General features: G+C 41.5%; 1 protein-coding gene across 1 annotated transcript in view; it reads left to right on the plus strand.

The window, feature by feature from the left end:
- The window catches only part of MCF2 (MCF.2 cell line derived transforming sequence), a 147671-nt gene that overhangs the window by 31065 nt on the left and 103780 nt on the right, over nt 1–12826 (plus strand). The window contains exons 5-6 of the mRNA XM_030209577.1: nt 7795–7911; nt 12552–12701. Coding sequence (XP_030065437.1) covers nt 7795–7911; nt 12552–12701 — 267 coding nt within the window. The remainder of the gene's footprint in view (nt 1–7794; nt 7912–12551; nt 12702–12826) is intronic.

Here is a 12826-nt window from a genome sequence, read left to right on the forward strand (position 1 = left end):
AAGACATTGCCATTCACAATGGAGAGAAAATTTTTCACATTAAGAGAGCCCATTTATTAGTGACTAGTAAAAAAGGCCCGTTTCTGTTTTAAAGGAAACGGGCGCTAGCAAGGTTTTCCTCGGAGTGTGTATGTTTGAGAGAGAGAGTGTGTGTGAGAGTGACTGTGTGAGAGAGTGTATGTGTGTGTGACACAGAGAGAGTGAGACTGTGTGCGTGTGTGTGTGTGAGAATGAGAGTATGTGCCAGGGTCCCCCCTCCCTCCCAGTTGCAGGGTCGTCATCCCCCCCGGGTCTGTCTCGCAGTTGCAGGGGGTTACCCCTTCCCCTTCCCGCCCCCCAGTTGCAGGATCCCCCCTCCCTCCTTCCTCCCTCCCTCCGAGTTGCAGGGTATGTTTGTCTCCCCCCTCCTTTTGTCCTCCAAGTTTTAAAGCACTGTCTATCCAGTTGAAAGAGCTTTAGACTTGTTTCAGATGGAATAACATTTTTAAAATGACAATGTCAAGCAGCTGCAAGTTTATGCTTGTTTTTCAGTGTATAGTAATGACGGCTGCGTAGGGGAGCGGAAACAGAGATTAACCAATGGGCTTCATTGCTTACTGAAGACTTGCTTTGCTGACTTCCACTCCTGACTATTGAACTTGCTGCAACATCTCATAGGTTTGCAGCCTTTGTTTTGAGTGAACGGGGATGACGGCTGCGCTGTAGTAGGAGCCGCTCCTCTTTGCCGCCTCCGTCTTGCGAATCGCCAGTGGACCCCAACCCCCCCGTCCTGAGCCCACACCCGCCTCCTGCAGATTCAACACTCGCCGCAGTCACCGTGTCGCCGCCCTCCCTCTTCGTCCTCTCCGATTGAGGGCGGTTAGTGTGCGCGGGTGGTTCGGGAGGTTCGCAGGCAGTGTGCAGCGATTCCTAGGCAGGGGGAGGAGTATGGAAACACGCTCCACATGTTTCCCTACTCCTCCCCCTTCCTGGGTCGCTGTTTCCTGCTGGCTGGGTGACGGTTTCCCTGGGTCGCTGTTTTCTGCTGGCTGGGTGACGGTTTGTTGCTGGGGGTCGGGCTGGACTCGGAGGCGCAGCCAATCAGTGGCACTTTTTTCATGACGTCACTTTTATCTACTCCACTCCATTAAGTAGAGCACCTCTGGCCGGAAGCCACGGTTCCAGGCAGCCTCAGAACGTTGGAGGTGAGAATTATTATATAGGATGTGCATTTCTTTGGATACAAAATGATACACACAATGAGAAGCTTGTTTCATTTTGTTTCATTTGAAAACAACATGAAAAAACTGAGAAGATTTGTTTTTATAAAATTTAGTTGGTTTCCTTTTATCTGCACAGTTTGCAAATAGGGCATGGCATTTGCAAATAATGGGCACTGAAAGTGAGATGAAATGGATCAGTAAAAAAAAAAAAGGAAAGAAACATTTAAACAAAATGAAAAAAAAAAATGCCGAAAACAAAATTAAAGGTTGCCAGTGTGCATAGGCCCACTATTTATGAAATAGTGTTTACATTTAAAAGCACATTAGCATATACTGTTAGTCAGTAGCCTGCATTAAGTTTATTTATTTATTTTTTTTCTTTATTTATACATTTCACATATACAGTACCAAGAACACCTCTTGTACAATTTAGGAGAACTGTAAGTACATCTTTACACAGGAAATCTCTACCCCCAACACACTCTCCCGCCTCCCCTGTTAGTCCACAACTGAAGCCAGTGACCAAGCCACTATTCTGGGAAAAATTGAAACTGGAACAATCCAACTCAAAAAAGAGACACTGAAGGGAGACGTGGAAGGCAATTATAACTGAGGTGGAGATGCATTCGCCGCCCCAGGTGCCAGAGAAGGAGCCCCCCTGTCCCCCCGGGAATCCAGGAATGCTTTCAACTGCACAGGTTCAAAAAACACATACTTTACAGCATTCAACTTCACCACACATTTGCAGGGATAATTGAGCCAGAAAAGGCCCCCCCAACTGAAACACAGTGGGGCGCAACTTAAGAAAAGCTTGTCGCCTCCTCTGCGTTACCTTGGTCACATCAGGATACATCCGTACTTGTACATTCAAAAATTTTTCTTTCCGAAATTTAAAGAATAACTTCAAAATCCTATCTCTATCTAACTGTGAAACAAATGTCACTATAAGAGTAGCTCGCTCCCGCCGCTCCTCTTCACCCTCCAACTCCCGAATAAAGTCCAAAGTGTCAAACCGCCCAGCAGACTCCTCACTAGCAGCCTGCTCGAGCCTGCATTAAGTTTAATGGACTGATTGACCATCTCCATATGTTAACACAATTTGATAAACAGGCGCCTAAGCTAGCAGAGTATGGAGTAAGATGTCCTCATTTTATATCTTTCCATCTGTGTGCTTATTGTAGCTATAATGATAAGGTAGCAATATAGCTCCATGAAAAGCGGGGGCAGGCTGATTTTATTGCGTTTGTATTTATAGAGTAGTAATTTTATTCCTTGTAATGCAGCAGTAGTAAAACAGATTGACTCATTCTGCCCTGTTTGGCACAGAGCTATGCAGTGACCCTACGTCATCTGATGGGAAGTCTTTGACTGTTAAAAAAGAACTTTCCCAAGTTTCAGAGAGAACAATTCAATGAATGAAGGATTCCTCAGGCCTTAATCCGAGAGGGTTGTTTCCCTGTTCTTTGCACATGGGAATAAAGTTTATTGAATAAAGCCTGCTGGTGCCTATTTGCTAAATTGTGTCCAGTTTTTAACCTGTGTTTTAATGCATGCTACATGTTAACTCACAGTTCTAGAAAGCCTGAATGCACTGCAGTAACAGCACATGTTAACCGCTGTATAAAACATCTAGCATAACAACATAGTAGTCGACGACATATAAAGACTTGAATGGTCCACCCAGTCAGCCCAACAGCTACACTCATTATCAATTCAGGATTAAACCAACAATGAGTGTGGTATAAAATACTTGAACCTGGTCTTTCCTTGCCATTTCTGGGACATAAGACTGTAGAAGTCCACCTGGCACTGTCCTTATGTTCCAACTACTGCAGTTGCTGTCGAAGCCTTCTCCTGCCTATCCCCATAGGCGGTCGGTGGCCCAACTGGTTGGGGAGGCTAAAGGGGGCGGGGTTAGGGGTGGGGCCAGGGGTGGAGCTTAAATCCATAATTGTCTGATAACACACAGAAAAAAAAATAAAAATAAAAGTCATAATTAATACCTTTTATTAAATTTAGATATTAGATATGTATCATATGTCAAAGAATAAAGTGGTTGCTCAAAGCATATACTAACCACAATCGCTCAACTGCAAAACACTATGCACAACTTTGTGCAAAAACACACTCAGAACCTTACTGTACCATAAATATTACACTGGGCAGAACTTAATACACCAATATACCACCCATACGGAAAATGCAGACTGTCAACAATATGAAACAAGGGATCATAATATCACAATTCTCATGTACAGCCACAAAACACCCTAATTCATGTTTAATGTGGGATAAAATGCCATAAATAAGTAAATAAATATAAACTTTTAATGTTGAGCACCTGATTCTCAAAGTGGACATATTCCAAACACTATAATGAAAATAAAATGATCTTTTCTACCTTTGTTGTCTGGTGACTTTGTTTTTCTGATCATGCTGGCCCAGTATCCGATTCTGCTGCTATCTGTCCTCTTAACTCCATTTCCAGGGCTTCCTTTCCATTTATTTCTTTACTTTCCGCCTTTCTTCTTCGTTTCTTGTCCTACATCTGTAAGTAAAAGCTGGGTCCTCCGCAGACTTGACTGTCCAGTGGATCCAGCTTCTGCCTGTTTTCTCCATCCATGTGCAGTTTTTCTTCCTTTTCCTTTTCCCTCATCTCATCTCCTTCCTCTCTCTTCCCTCCCCTCCCCTCTATGTCCAGCAATTTCTCCTCTCTCCCTGGGCCCAGTCTTCCCATCCATGTCCATCCATGCTCCTCTCTCCCCTGCCCCCCCTCCATTCACCCATATTCAGCAATTCCCCTCTTTCCCTGAGCCCTGCCATCCCATCCATGCTCCTCTCTCCCCTGCCCCCCTCCATTCACCCATATTCAGCAATTACCCTCTTTCCCTGAGCCTTGCCATCCCATTCATCTCACTCTCTCCCCTGCCCCAACTGCCCACCCTCTTCTCCCCCCAAGATCCCTTTACTTTTTTTTCTTTCAAATTTACCTCCAGTCCGGCAGCGCAGCGACAGCGTCAGTGAAAGCGCTCCCAGTAAAAGCGCTTCGTTCTCTTCGCTCAGTGACCCGCCTTCTTCTGACGTCATGATGTCATGATATCAGAAGAAGGCGGGGCACTGAGCGAAGAGAAGCGCTTTTACTGGGAGCGCTTTCACTGATGCTGCCTGTCGCTGTGCTGCCGGACTGGAGGTAAATTTAAAAAAAAAGGAAACGGATCTTGGGGGAAAGAGGGCGGGCAGTTGGGACGAGCGTCGTCGTCGTCATCAGGATCCGATCTTCGGCTGGGGAGGCTTAGCCTCCCCAAGCCTCCGATACTGGGTGCCTATGCCTATCCCAATCTGTCTTGCTATATTAATTTGCTTGTTCTATGTGTTAGATTGTAAACCACTCTGAAGGCTGCTATAGGGAGAGGTAGTAACTTCTAAATAAACTTGGAAACTTGGACACAGATGTGCAAGTCTGCCCGGAACTGTCTTCACATTCCAACTACTAGAGATTTCTTCAAAATCCTCTACAGCCCACCCTAAACTGTCTTGCCATATCCAGGACACAGACAGTAGAAGTCTACCCGGAACTGACCTTAGTTCTTCACAACTAGAATCGCCATCTAAGCACCACTTGATACATCAACACACATGCAGTCATTCAAGTTTAGTTTTTTTTATACCATCCATTTTCTAATTAGGGACCTCTGTGTTCATCCTACTCCTTTTTGAACTGTGTCACCGATTTTATCTCCACCACTTGCCTCATGAGGGCTTTCCAGGAATCAATCAAGCTCTCTGTGAAAAAGAATTTCCTGACATTACTCCTAAGTCTACCAGCCCGCATCCTCAATTCATGTCCTCTAGTTTTACCATTTTCCTTTCTCTGGAAAAGATTTGTTTCTATATTAATACCTTTTAAATATTTAAACATCTGTATCTATCTCCCTTATCTCTCCTTTCCTCTAGGGCAGGGGTGGGCAACCATGGTTCTTGAGGGTCACAACCCAGTCTGGTTTTCAAGATTTCCACAATGAATATGCATGAGATCTATTTGTGTACAGTGGAAATCTTGAAAGCTTGACTCAGTTGTGGCCCTTGAGGACCGTGCTTGCCCATCCCTGCTCTAGAGTATACGAATTCGTGTCTTCCAGTCTCTTTTCATATGTCTTTTGGTGCAAGCTCCATACCGTTTTTGTCACCTTCCTCTGAACCGCTTAGTCTTTTTATATCCTTAGCAAGATATGGCCTCCACAACTGAACACAGTACTCCAAGTGGGACCTCACAAACAACATGTACAGGGGCATCAACACTCCTTTCTTCTGCTGGTTACACCTCCCTCTATGTAGCCTAGCATCCTTCTGGCTACGGCCACCGCCTTGTCACACTGTTATGTAGCCTTCAGTTCTGCAGACACTATCACTCCAAGGTTGTTCTGCCTGTCTGTGTATATCATTCTTTCACCTCCTACCACATACACCTCCTTTGGATTTCTACTCTGCACTTCTTTGCATTAAATTTTAACTGTCAACAGAGCATTCTTCTAACTTTTTCAGATTCCTTTTCATGTTGTCCACTTCTTCTGAGATGTCCATTCGGTTACAAATCTTGGTATCATCCTCAAAAAGGTAAACCTTACCTTCTAACCCTTCATTAATGATGCTCAAAAATATATTGAATTCCTTCAGCAGCACTTCCATTACTTTTCCAATGACCAAAGTGAGGCGAACCGACCTGTAGTTTCCCACTTCTCTGTCACCACTTTTGTGAAGCGGGACCAAAAGTTATCTAATACAGTGCAAGTTATTTTCCCCATGCCTGTATCTATTTTTTTTTTCTGGGGGGGGGGGGGGGAGGTTGTAGCTGCTGTGCAGTGCAGGTTAGTTTCTCCATGATTTCTTAAGCACAAAAGTCATTTCACATCTGTTTTGAGTTGAGGTGCTCCATTCTTGTTTTGTATCCTCTTGCCCTTTAGGGATCCACTGTGCAGTTAATGGTATTCTCCGTTAGCGGCACAAAGTTAAATGTCCAGTAGCAGATACTGCCCCATGTCAGTGGCACAACAGCCTTGCCCAAAGTGCCAGGAATTCCTTCTGTTATTATTGTGGAGGTTTTGACCTTCTATGGGTTAAATGTTGCAGTTCATTTTGTCAACTACAAAATCCTAACACAGTTCAATAGTTTGGGGCCACTGTGTTTTACAGGGTCTTGGGAAATAATATTCAGTCTTCTTGCACAATTATCCAGAAATATGTAATTGGGACAAAGATGAATCAGTGTGGACAGGATAAAACAAATATGTGCTCCCCTCCTGACTGAAACACAGTTGTAGTGTAATGGCCCCGTTGAATCAAGCAACCTTTGCTATATATATATATATATATATATATGAAATGGATTTGAAGTCTGTACATTTCTGTGGTCCTTGGTGATTAACCTTTGTAAGCACCTGTGCTGCTCTCAGTACTTGTTGCTGCCTGCCTCTGGGCGTACTGGGAGGAGCAGGTTTGCTCCTTCCCTCCGAGTGAAGAGAAAGGTAGAAGAATTATTAAAGACTCACCTATTCGGAAAGGCATACCCGACTGACCCAACTTAAATGCCTCAACCCTGCAACACTTCACTATCAAAGATGGTACTGGACATTAACAAACCCTTCTACCTCTAACCCAACTTGACTGAATCTTACCTTCCCCATCCCACGATACATCTTTTGTACTTATCCCCTACCGGACTTGGCGAATGCCTTTACGGTATTATGTAAGCCACATTGAGCCTGCAAATATGTGGGAAAATGTGGGATACAAATAAATAAATAAACAAACATGGCAACTGTTAGAAATATCCCTTAAAAATGAATCCATTGTGTGGAGTGGCAGAACACTCCATACTGAAGCAGCTCCTAGCTGCTTAGTAGCCCTTTCAAACATAGAAAGCCATAGTGATTTTCCAGCTGTTGACTGTTGACTGCTCTTGTTGATTGTTAGCTTCTGCCAATGCTGTCTCTCTGATGCTGGTTTGTGAGTACCTCATTTAGCAGTCAGTGACAATTCTTCTCTTTGGAAGAGGATTAAGTTACAGGCACAGACTCATTTTGTTTGAACAGAGTCCTAATCCAGATGAATTCTGTTTACAAGTGTTCCATTTGATTTATTCATTTGTCATCAATTATGTTAAATGTGAATTTGAATGAAGGATTTGGAGTCTCCCTTGTTTAGTAGAAAACAGTTTCAGTACAGCCATAGGTTTACCCATCAGGATATACGTGGTAAAAAGACCTTGTAGAGGCCTGAATAAGTATGTTAGTGGTTTACGTTCTGCCAGCTTTGGAAGCTGTAATTCTAGTGAAATTCAACTTCTGTAAACAACATGCAAACAGCTACTGCATTTCCAGGCTCTGTGATACAGAGCACAATAGATTATGAGTCCATATGAAAACTGGATTCTGTGCATACTGAATGTTAACTAGTAATATCCAATTCTGTATCTAGGAAAATGCTGGAAAATTGTTGTTGGGCTAATTATATATACTTTCATCTGCCTGATTAGGATTGGCGTACCATTTAATGTTACTTTGAAAGACAAGAAAATCCTGCTCTGTTTCCATAGGTGGTTATGCTCAGCTCTGTCACTGATTTGCTGAAGTACATTGATGAGAAACAGTTAACAGCAGAGTTTGGTGGCACCTTGGAGTACTGTCACAGTGACTGGGTTATCTTCAGAACAGTAAGTAACTCTCCTGCACAACTGAGGTTTCTTGGGATAATGTGGGATATAGGTAAATGTATCCTCTACCTTTTAAGACTCTGCTTATCTAGCAGGACAGTGGTGGCACAATGAAAGCAAGTTTGGTCCAGTGAAGACTAGCTCAAAATAACCTGTTCCTTAGCTGGACCCTAGTATTACCATATTGAGAATGCGACCATAACCTGCCTCCGTGATTAAGTTCCACTAATAAGATAAACAATTAACTGACTATCTTGAAAGGATTATGCAACCTTTGGATGCATGACTAAGGACACCAACATACACTTATTTATTCATTATCACAATTCCTCATTTACAGCCAGAAAACAACCTTTTAGGGTGGGTAGTGTTCACAATGAGCTCCTTTTGTTATCGATTAATGATCATTTAGAAGAGATAAGTCTTCAGTTTTAGCACAGTATAAGTCAGCACAAGAACGAAATATAAGAAAACCAATTGACTGCATTAAGGGCTTATAGCCCATTTAGTTATGTTTAAACAAATGAGAGATCTGCATGAAACAAAATGTTTGTTTTTATTTTGACTTATAAAACCACTTGTCCCTGAAATATGCTCAAAATTGAATAATCCATTTGTGTATCTAAAATGTAAACTTCTACAAAACAGATGCAGATGTGATTCCATATGCTCAAATGAAAGGAGAATTTAATTTTACTTCCATCTAATTTCAGTATATTCCATCTTTATAACACCAGGCTTCCCAAGGCAGATTACAGCAACAGTTAAGATGAACCCATCAAGAAATTAGATATCCTCAGTGAAATCTCTCTATCTGGATTGTATAGTACAGTGTAGAAAAATGAACACAAAATACAGAGGTTATAACTGCTATAATAATTTCTACCAACTATAATAATTTTTAAGCTGTTTTACTGACTTTTTATTTCATGATATTTATATCTAAATATGGGAAGCTTTCAAACAAATTAAAAAGCTGTCAAGTAAAACAAAAAACAAAAGCAAAATCTTTTGTCCTCCACCTTTTAAGGCACTGCCTGTCCAACTGGAACAGCTTTAGACTTTTTACAGATGGACCACACATTTATTTTTAATAATCTTTTGCTATTGTTTCAATAGTGTTTGCTATTGCTTTGGGTGAACTAAAGCTCTGCCTACTGCTGTCAAGCTCCAACTACTGGCTTTAGCCCGTATAATGGACTAGATAGGAACACCCCGTCTCCTGTTTTCTTCAACCTCCTTGCGCCAGAGATAGGGTTACCATATGGCTCCAGAAAAAGGAGGACACACTGATCCAGTCCAGTTTTTGCTTCCATTGAAAGCAATGGAAGTAAAACCCAGACTGGCTCAATCTGTCCTCCTTTTTCTGGAGCCATATGGTAACCCTAGGCTCAGGGAAGGAAGAATTGATGCCCCAGCTTACAACACTACAACTCACATTTAATGATTGTGGCCTGGCTGAAGTAAGACACTTTTGTTTCCTGTTTGAGGCTTGCAAGCTTTGCTCTGAGGTCTGGCTGGAGCAGGACCCTAAAACTCAGAGAAGAACCAAGAAGGTCTTACAGGCTTTGTTTGGGGCGTGGCAGCCCCACCAGCCTCATACTGTGTTATGGGCCTGCCAGCCAGAGGCTTGCTCAAGACTGTGCTTCTTGAACTGCAGAGGCATTTTACCTTGCGTTCCTGGCCCTGTGACATAACAGGCCTCAGGATTCAATTAAATAAAACACTTGTATTCACATATATCCCTTTGTCCGGCTGTGTTATTTTACAGGCCCACCCTCAACCCTCACTCAAGTTATCACAGGGAGATTATGGTACAGTGGACAATTTTACAAGCCTCTTTGGCATAATAAGCAGCCCTGTATGTGCACCATTAGATTTTCATAAAATTTCCTGCCCATTATGCACACAAAATTATATACATACAACTTGTATGTGCACAGTGTCATGGGTCTAGGATAGATGTATTCCAGAGGGTCTCTGGTTGTTGTTAGGATGCCCATAAATATACTCACATTTTCTGTACATAAATTACTTAATGTAGTGTGTGAGTTATTTTGGTAGACCAGTTTTTAAAGTGGAAGTATGTGCACTTTTTCTTTGAAAACTAATGGAGCTTATGGATATATCTGACGCATAGATCAAGAGGGTTGTTCTCAAAATGAGGCAACTACTTAGAAGGAAACTCAATGGAGCAGTTACAAAGGTTAAAAGTTTGCATGAGACATTGAGGGGGTCTTTTTCTAAGCCGTGGTAGCGTTTTTGGCTCGTGGTAGAAATGAGCTGGTGGTAAATGCTGAGGTGCCCATAGGGATATAATGGGTGTCTCTGCATTTACTGCCAGCTGATTTCTACTGTGAGCTAAAAATGTTACCATGGCTTAGAAAAAGAATCCCTGAGACTGCTTAAAAATTGAAGGCCCAGGTAAAATGTATTCCACAAATTAAAAATAGGTTGAAAGAAAAATAAGTGTCTGCTAACATGGCTAAATAGTACGGTGAAAAGGGCTAATAATACCATAGTGGCATTTTTTAAGAAATGGAGAGCAGAACTTAATAGGAAAATGTTAGTGTGCATGTGGGAGCTCTTACATTAACAAGAGTTAATCACTCTAAATTGCCAGTTAGCTTATTAGATGAATGGTAAAAGGGACACTTGGGGAGAATAATGCTATAGCAGAAAACCTACATGAATTCCTTGTTTTGGTTTTTATTGTGGAAGATGTTGAGGAAATAACCACAGTGAACCATTCTTTATACAGTAGCTGGTGACTCAGAAGAAGTAAAACAAATAATTGCAAGTTTGGAAGAAGTTCTAGCACAAGCTGACAAACTAAACAGTACCAAATCACCGAGACTTAATGTTTTCACCCCAGAATTTTAAAGGAGCTTAAATTGCAGACCTATTACTGGTGATCTGTAACCTATCATTCAAAGCTGCTTCTGATGACTGGATAGTAGCCAATGTAAACATCTATTTTCAAAAATGCCTCCGGGGGTGACTCAAATAATTACAGATCAGTGAACATGATATTTTTGCATAAATTAGTAGAAGCTATTGCTCAGAACAAAACTGCTTATATAAACAGCCTTAATGGGAAAGAGTCAGCATATGGATAAATGTAAACCAGTTTGTATTGGGTATTTGTGTTCTAGAAAGTAACCCTCATGAGTGATTCCTCATGGAAGGGAAAAGTCATGGGATAGTTCTAGCGGGTGTACCTAGGTATACCTATATTACTCCAGTTTTTACAAAAATTTCACTGGTAGCTGATTGAGCATTGAATAAAGTTTATGGGTTCCTTTTACTAAGGTGTGGTGAAAATGGCCTGTGCTGGTGTAGACATGTGTATTGAGCACGTGCAGGTCCATTTTTCAGCGCACCTTTTTTCTGTTGGCCGAAAGTGGACTTGCCGCAAAATAAAAATTGGTGCACGCCCATTTTGGGCCTGAGACCTTACCGCCACCCATTGACTTAGTGGTAAGATCTCACATGTTAACCAGGTGGTTATGGTCTACGCACATAGAATGATGATTACTGCACGGTTTCCACCATGCGCCAGAAAATAAAAATTATTTTCCTGCGCGAGTAGCGGACACGTGTAAAAAAAGAAAATTACCACCCAGGCTACATGGTAGCCAGGTGGTATCTCTGAATTGACATGCGTTGGACGTGAGTAGGCGCCTATGTGGCTTAGTAAAAGGGCCTCTAAGATTGTTTAGTTTTTAAAGAACTGCATTAAATGATTTCTCCAATTCTCGCTTCTAGTTTATGCCTCTATCAGCCTGTTGGAACTCTTTCTTCCTCTACTTGAGGTTCCTTCATTTCATCTTATTAGACTTGAAGTTAATAAGAAATCTATCTTTTGACTCGTAGGCCCTAAACTTTGGAATGAACTTCCTGGAACCCTTCGTAAGATTACTACCTTTGTTCAATTTAAGAAAGGTCTTAAAACATGGTTATTTCATGAGACATTTGGAAATTAGACTTGTTTCTTAGTATATATTGCTGTGTCTGGGAAGAATTGAAAATAGGGTTATCTTTTGAAGTGTATGGCAATTAGATTACTTTATTTCTTTTATATGTGTTTTATGTATTTTTCAATGAAAATTTACGGTTAATTTTAATGTAAGATTGATTTATATGTTTATTTTTACTAGTCATTTATGTTCTTTTGTAACCTGCCCAGAACTGTGGATGGTACAGGATATAAATATGTTAAATAAAGAAATAAATAAATCTTATTGTGGACTGGTTAAAAGATTTAAAACAAAGATAAGGCGTAAATGGTCAAGTTCACAATGAGAAGAGTTAATAATAGAGTGGCTCAAGAAAGGGGCAGGGCCTTGAGCTCAGCTTGTGCTTAATTTCTATTGCTCCACCTCCATCACAGCCATAAGGTTTACTGTTGGAGGAAGAATCAAATGTCCACAGGTTATGAGAAATCAGAAAGCCTTATTTTGGGGGAAGTTCATGGTGTGTCTGTTGTTTCCAATCCCCGGCATAAACCAAACAGCAAATACAGTGGTACAGCTTGTAATTCAATCGATATAGGTTATTGAGCTTGCAATTTTATAAGAACAGAATCTCATTAAAAAGCTTAGCAAGTGAACTGTCTAATAGTAATTTTCTTTTATCAGGCAATAGAAAGCTTTGCACTAACAGTGAAGGAAATGGCTCAGATGCTGCAGGCTTTTGGCACAGAGCTGGCTGAAGCAGAGCTGCCCAATGATATGTATTCAGTAGAACATATTCTGGCACTGCACACTGAAAGATACTGCCAGCTAAAGGTATGAATAATCAAATCCTGTTTAGAGATATGAGATGCCCTCAGTTAGGTGGCAGGTTGATTCGATCCAGGTTTTTCATTCTTGCCTGCATGGAAGTTTCCTGTTTTTGCTTTGTTGTGACTTTT

The sequence above is a fragment of the Microcaecilia unicolor genome, chromosome 7, assembly GCF_901765095.1.
Source record: "Microcaecilia unicolor chromosome 7, aMicUni1.1, whole genome shotgun sequence".
In the NCBI taxonomy this organism is placed as follows: Eukaryota; Metazoa; Chordata; class Amphibia; order Gymnophiona; family Siphonopidae; genus Microcaecilia; species Microcaecilia unicolor.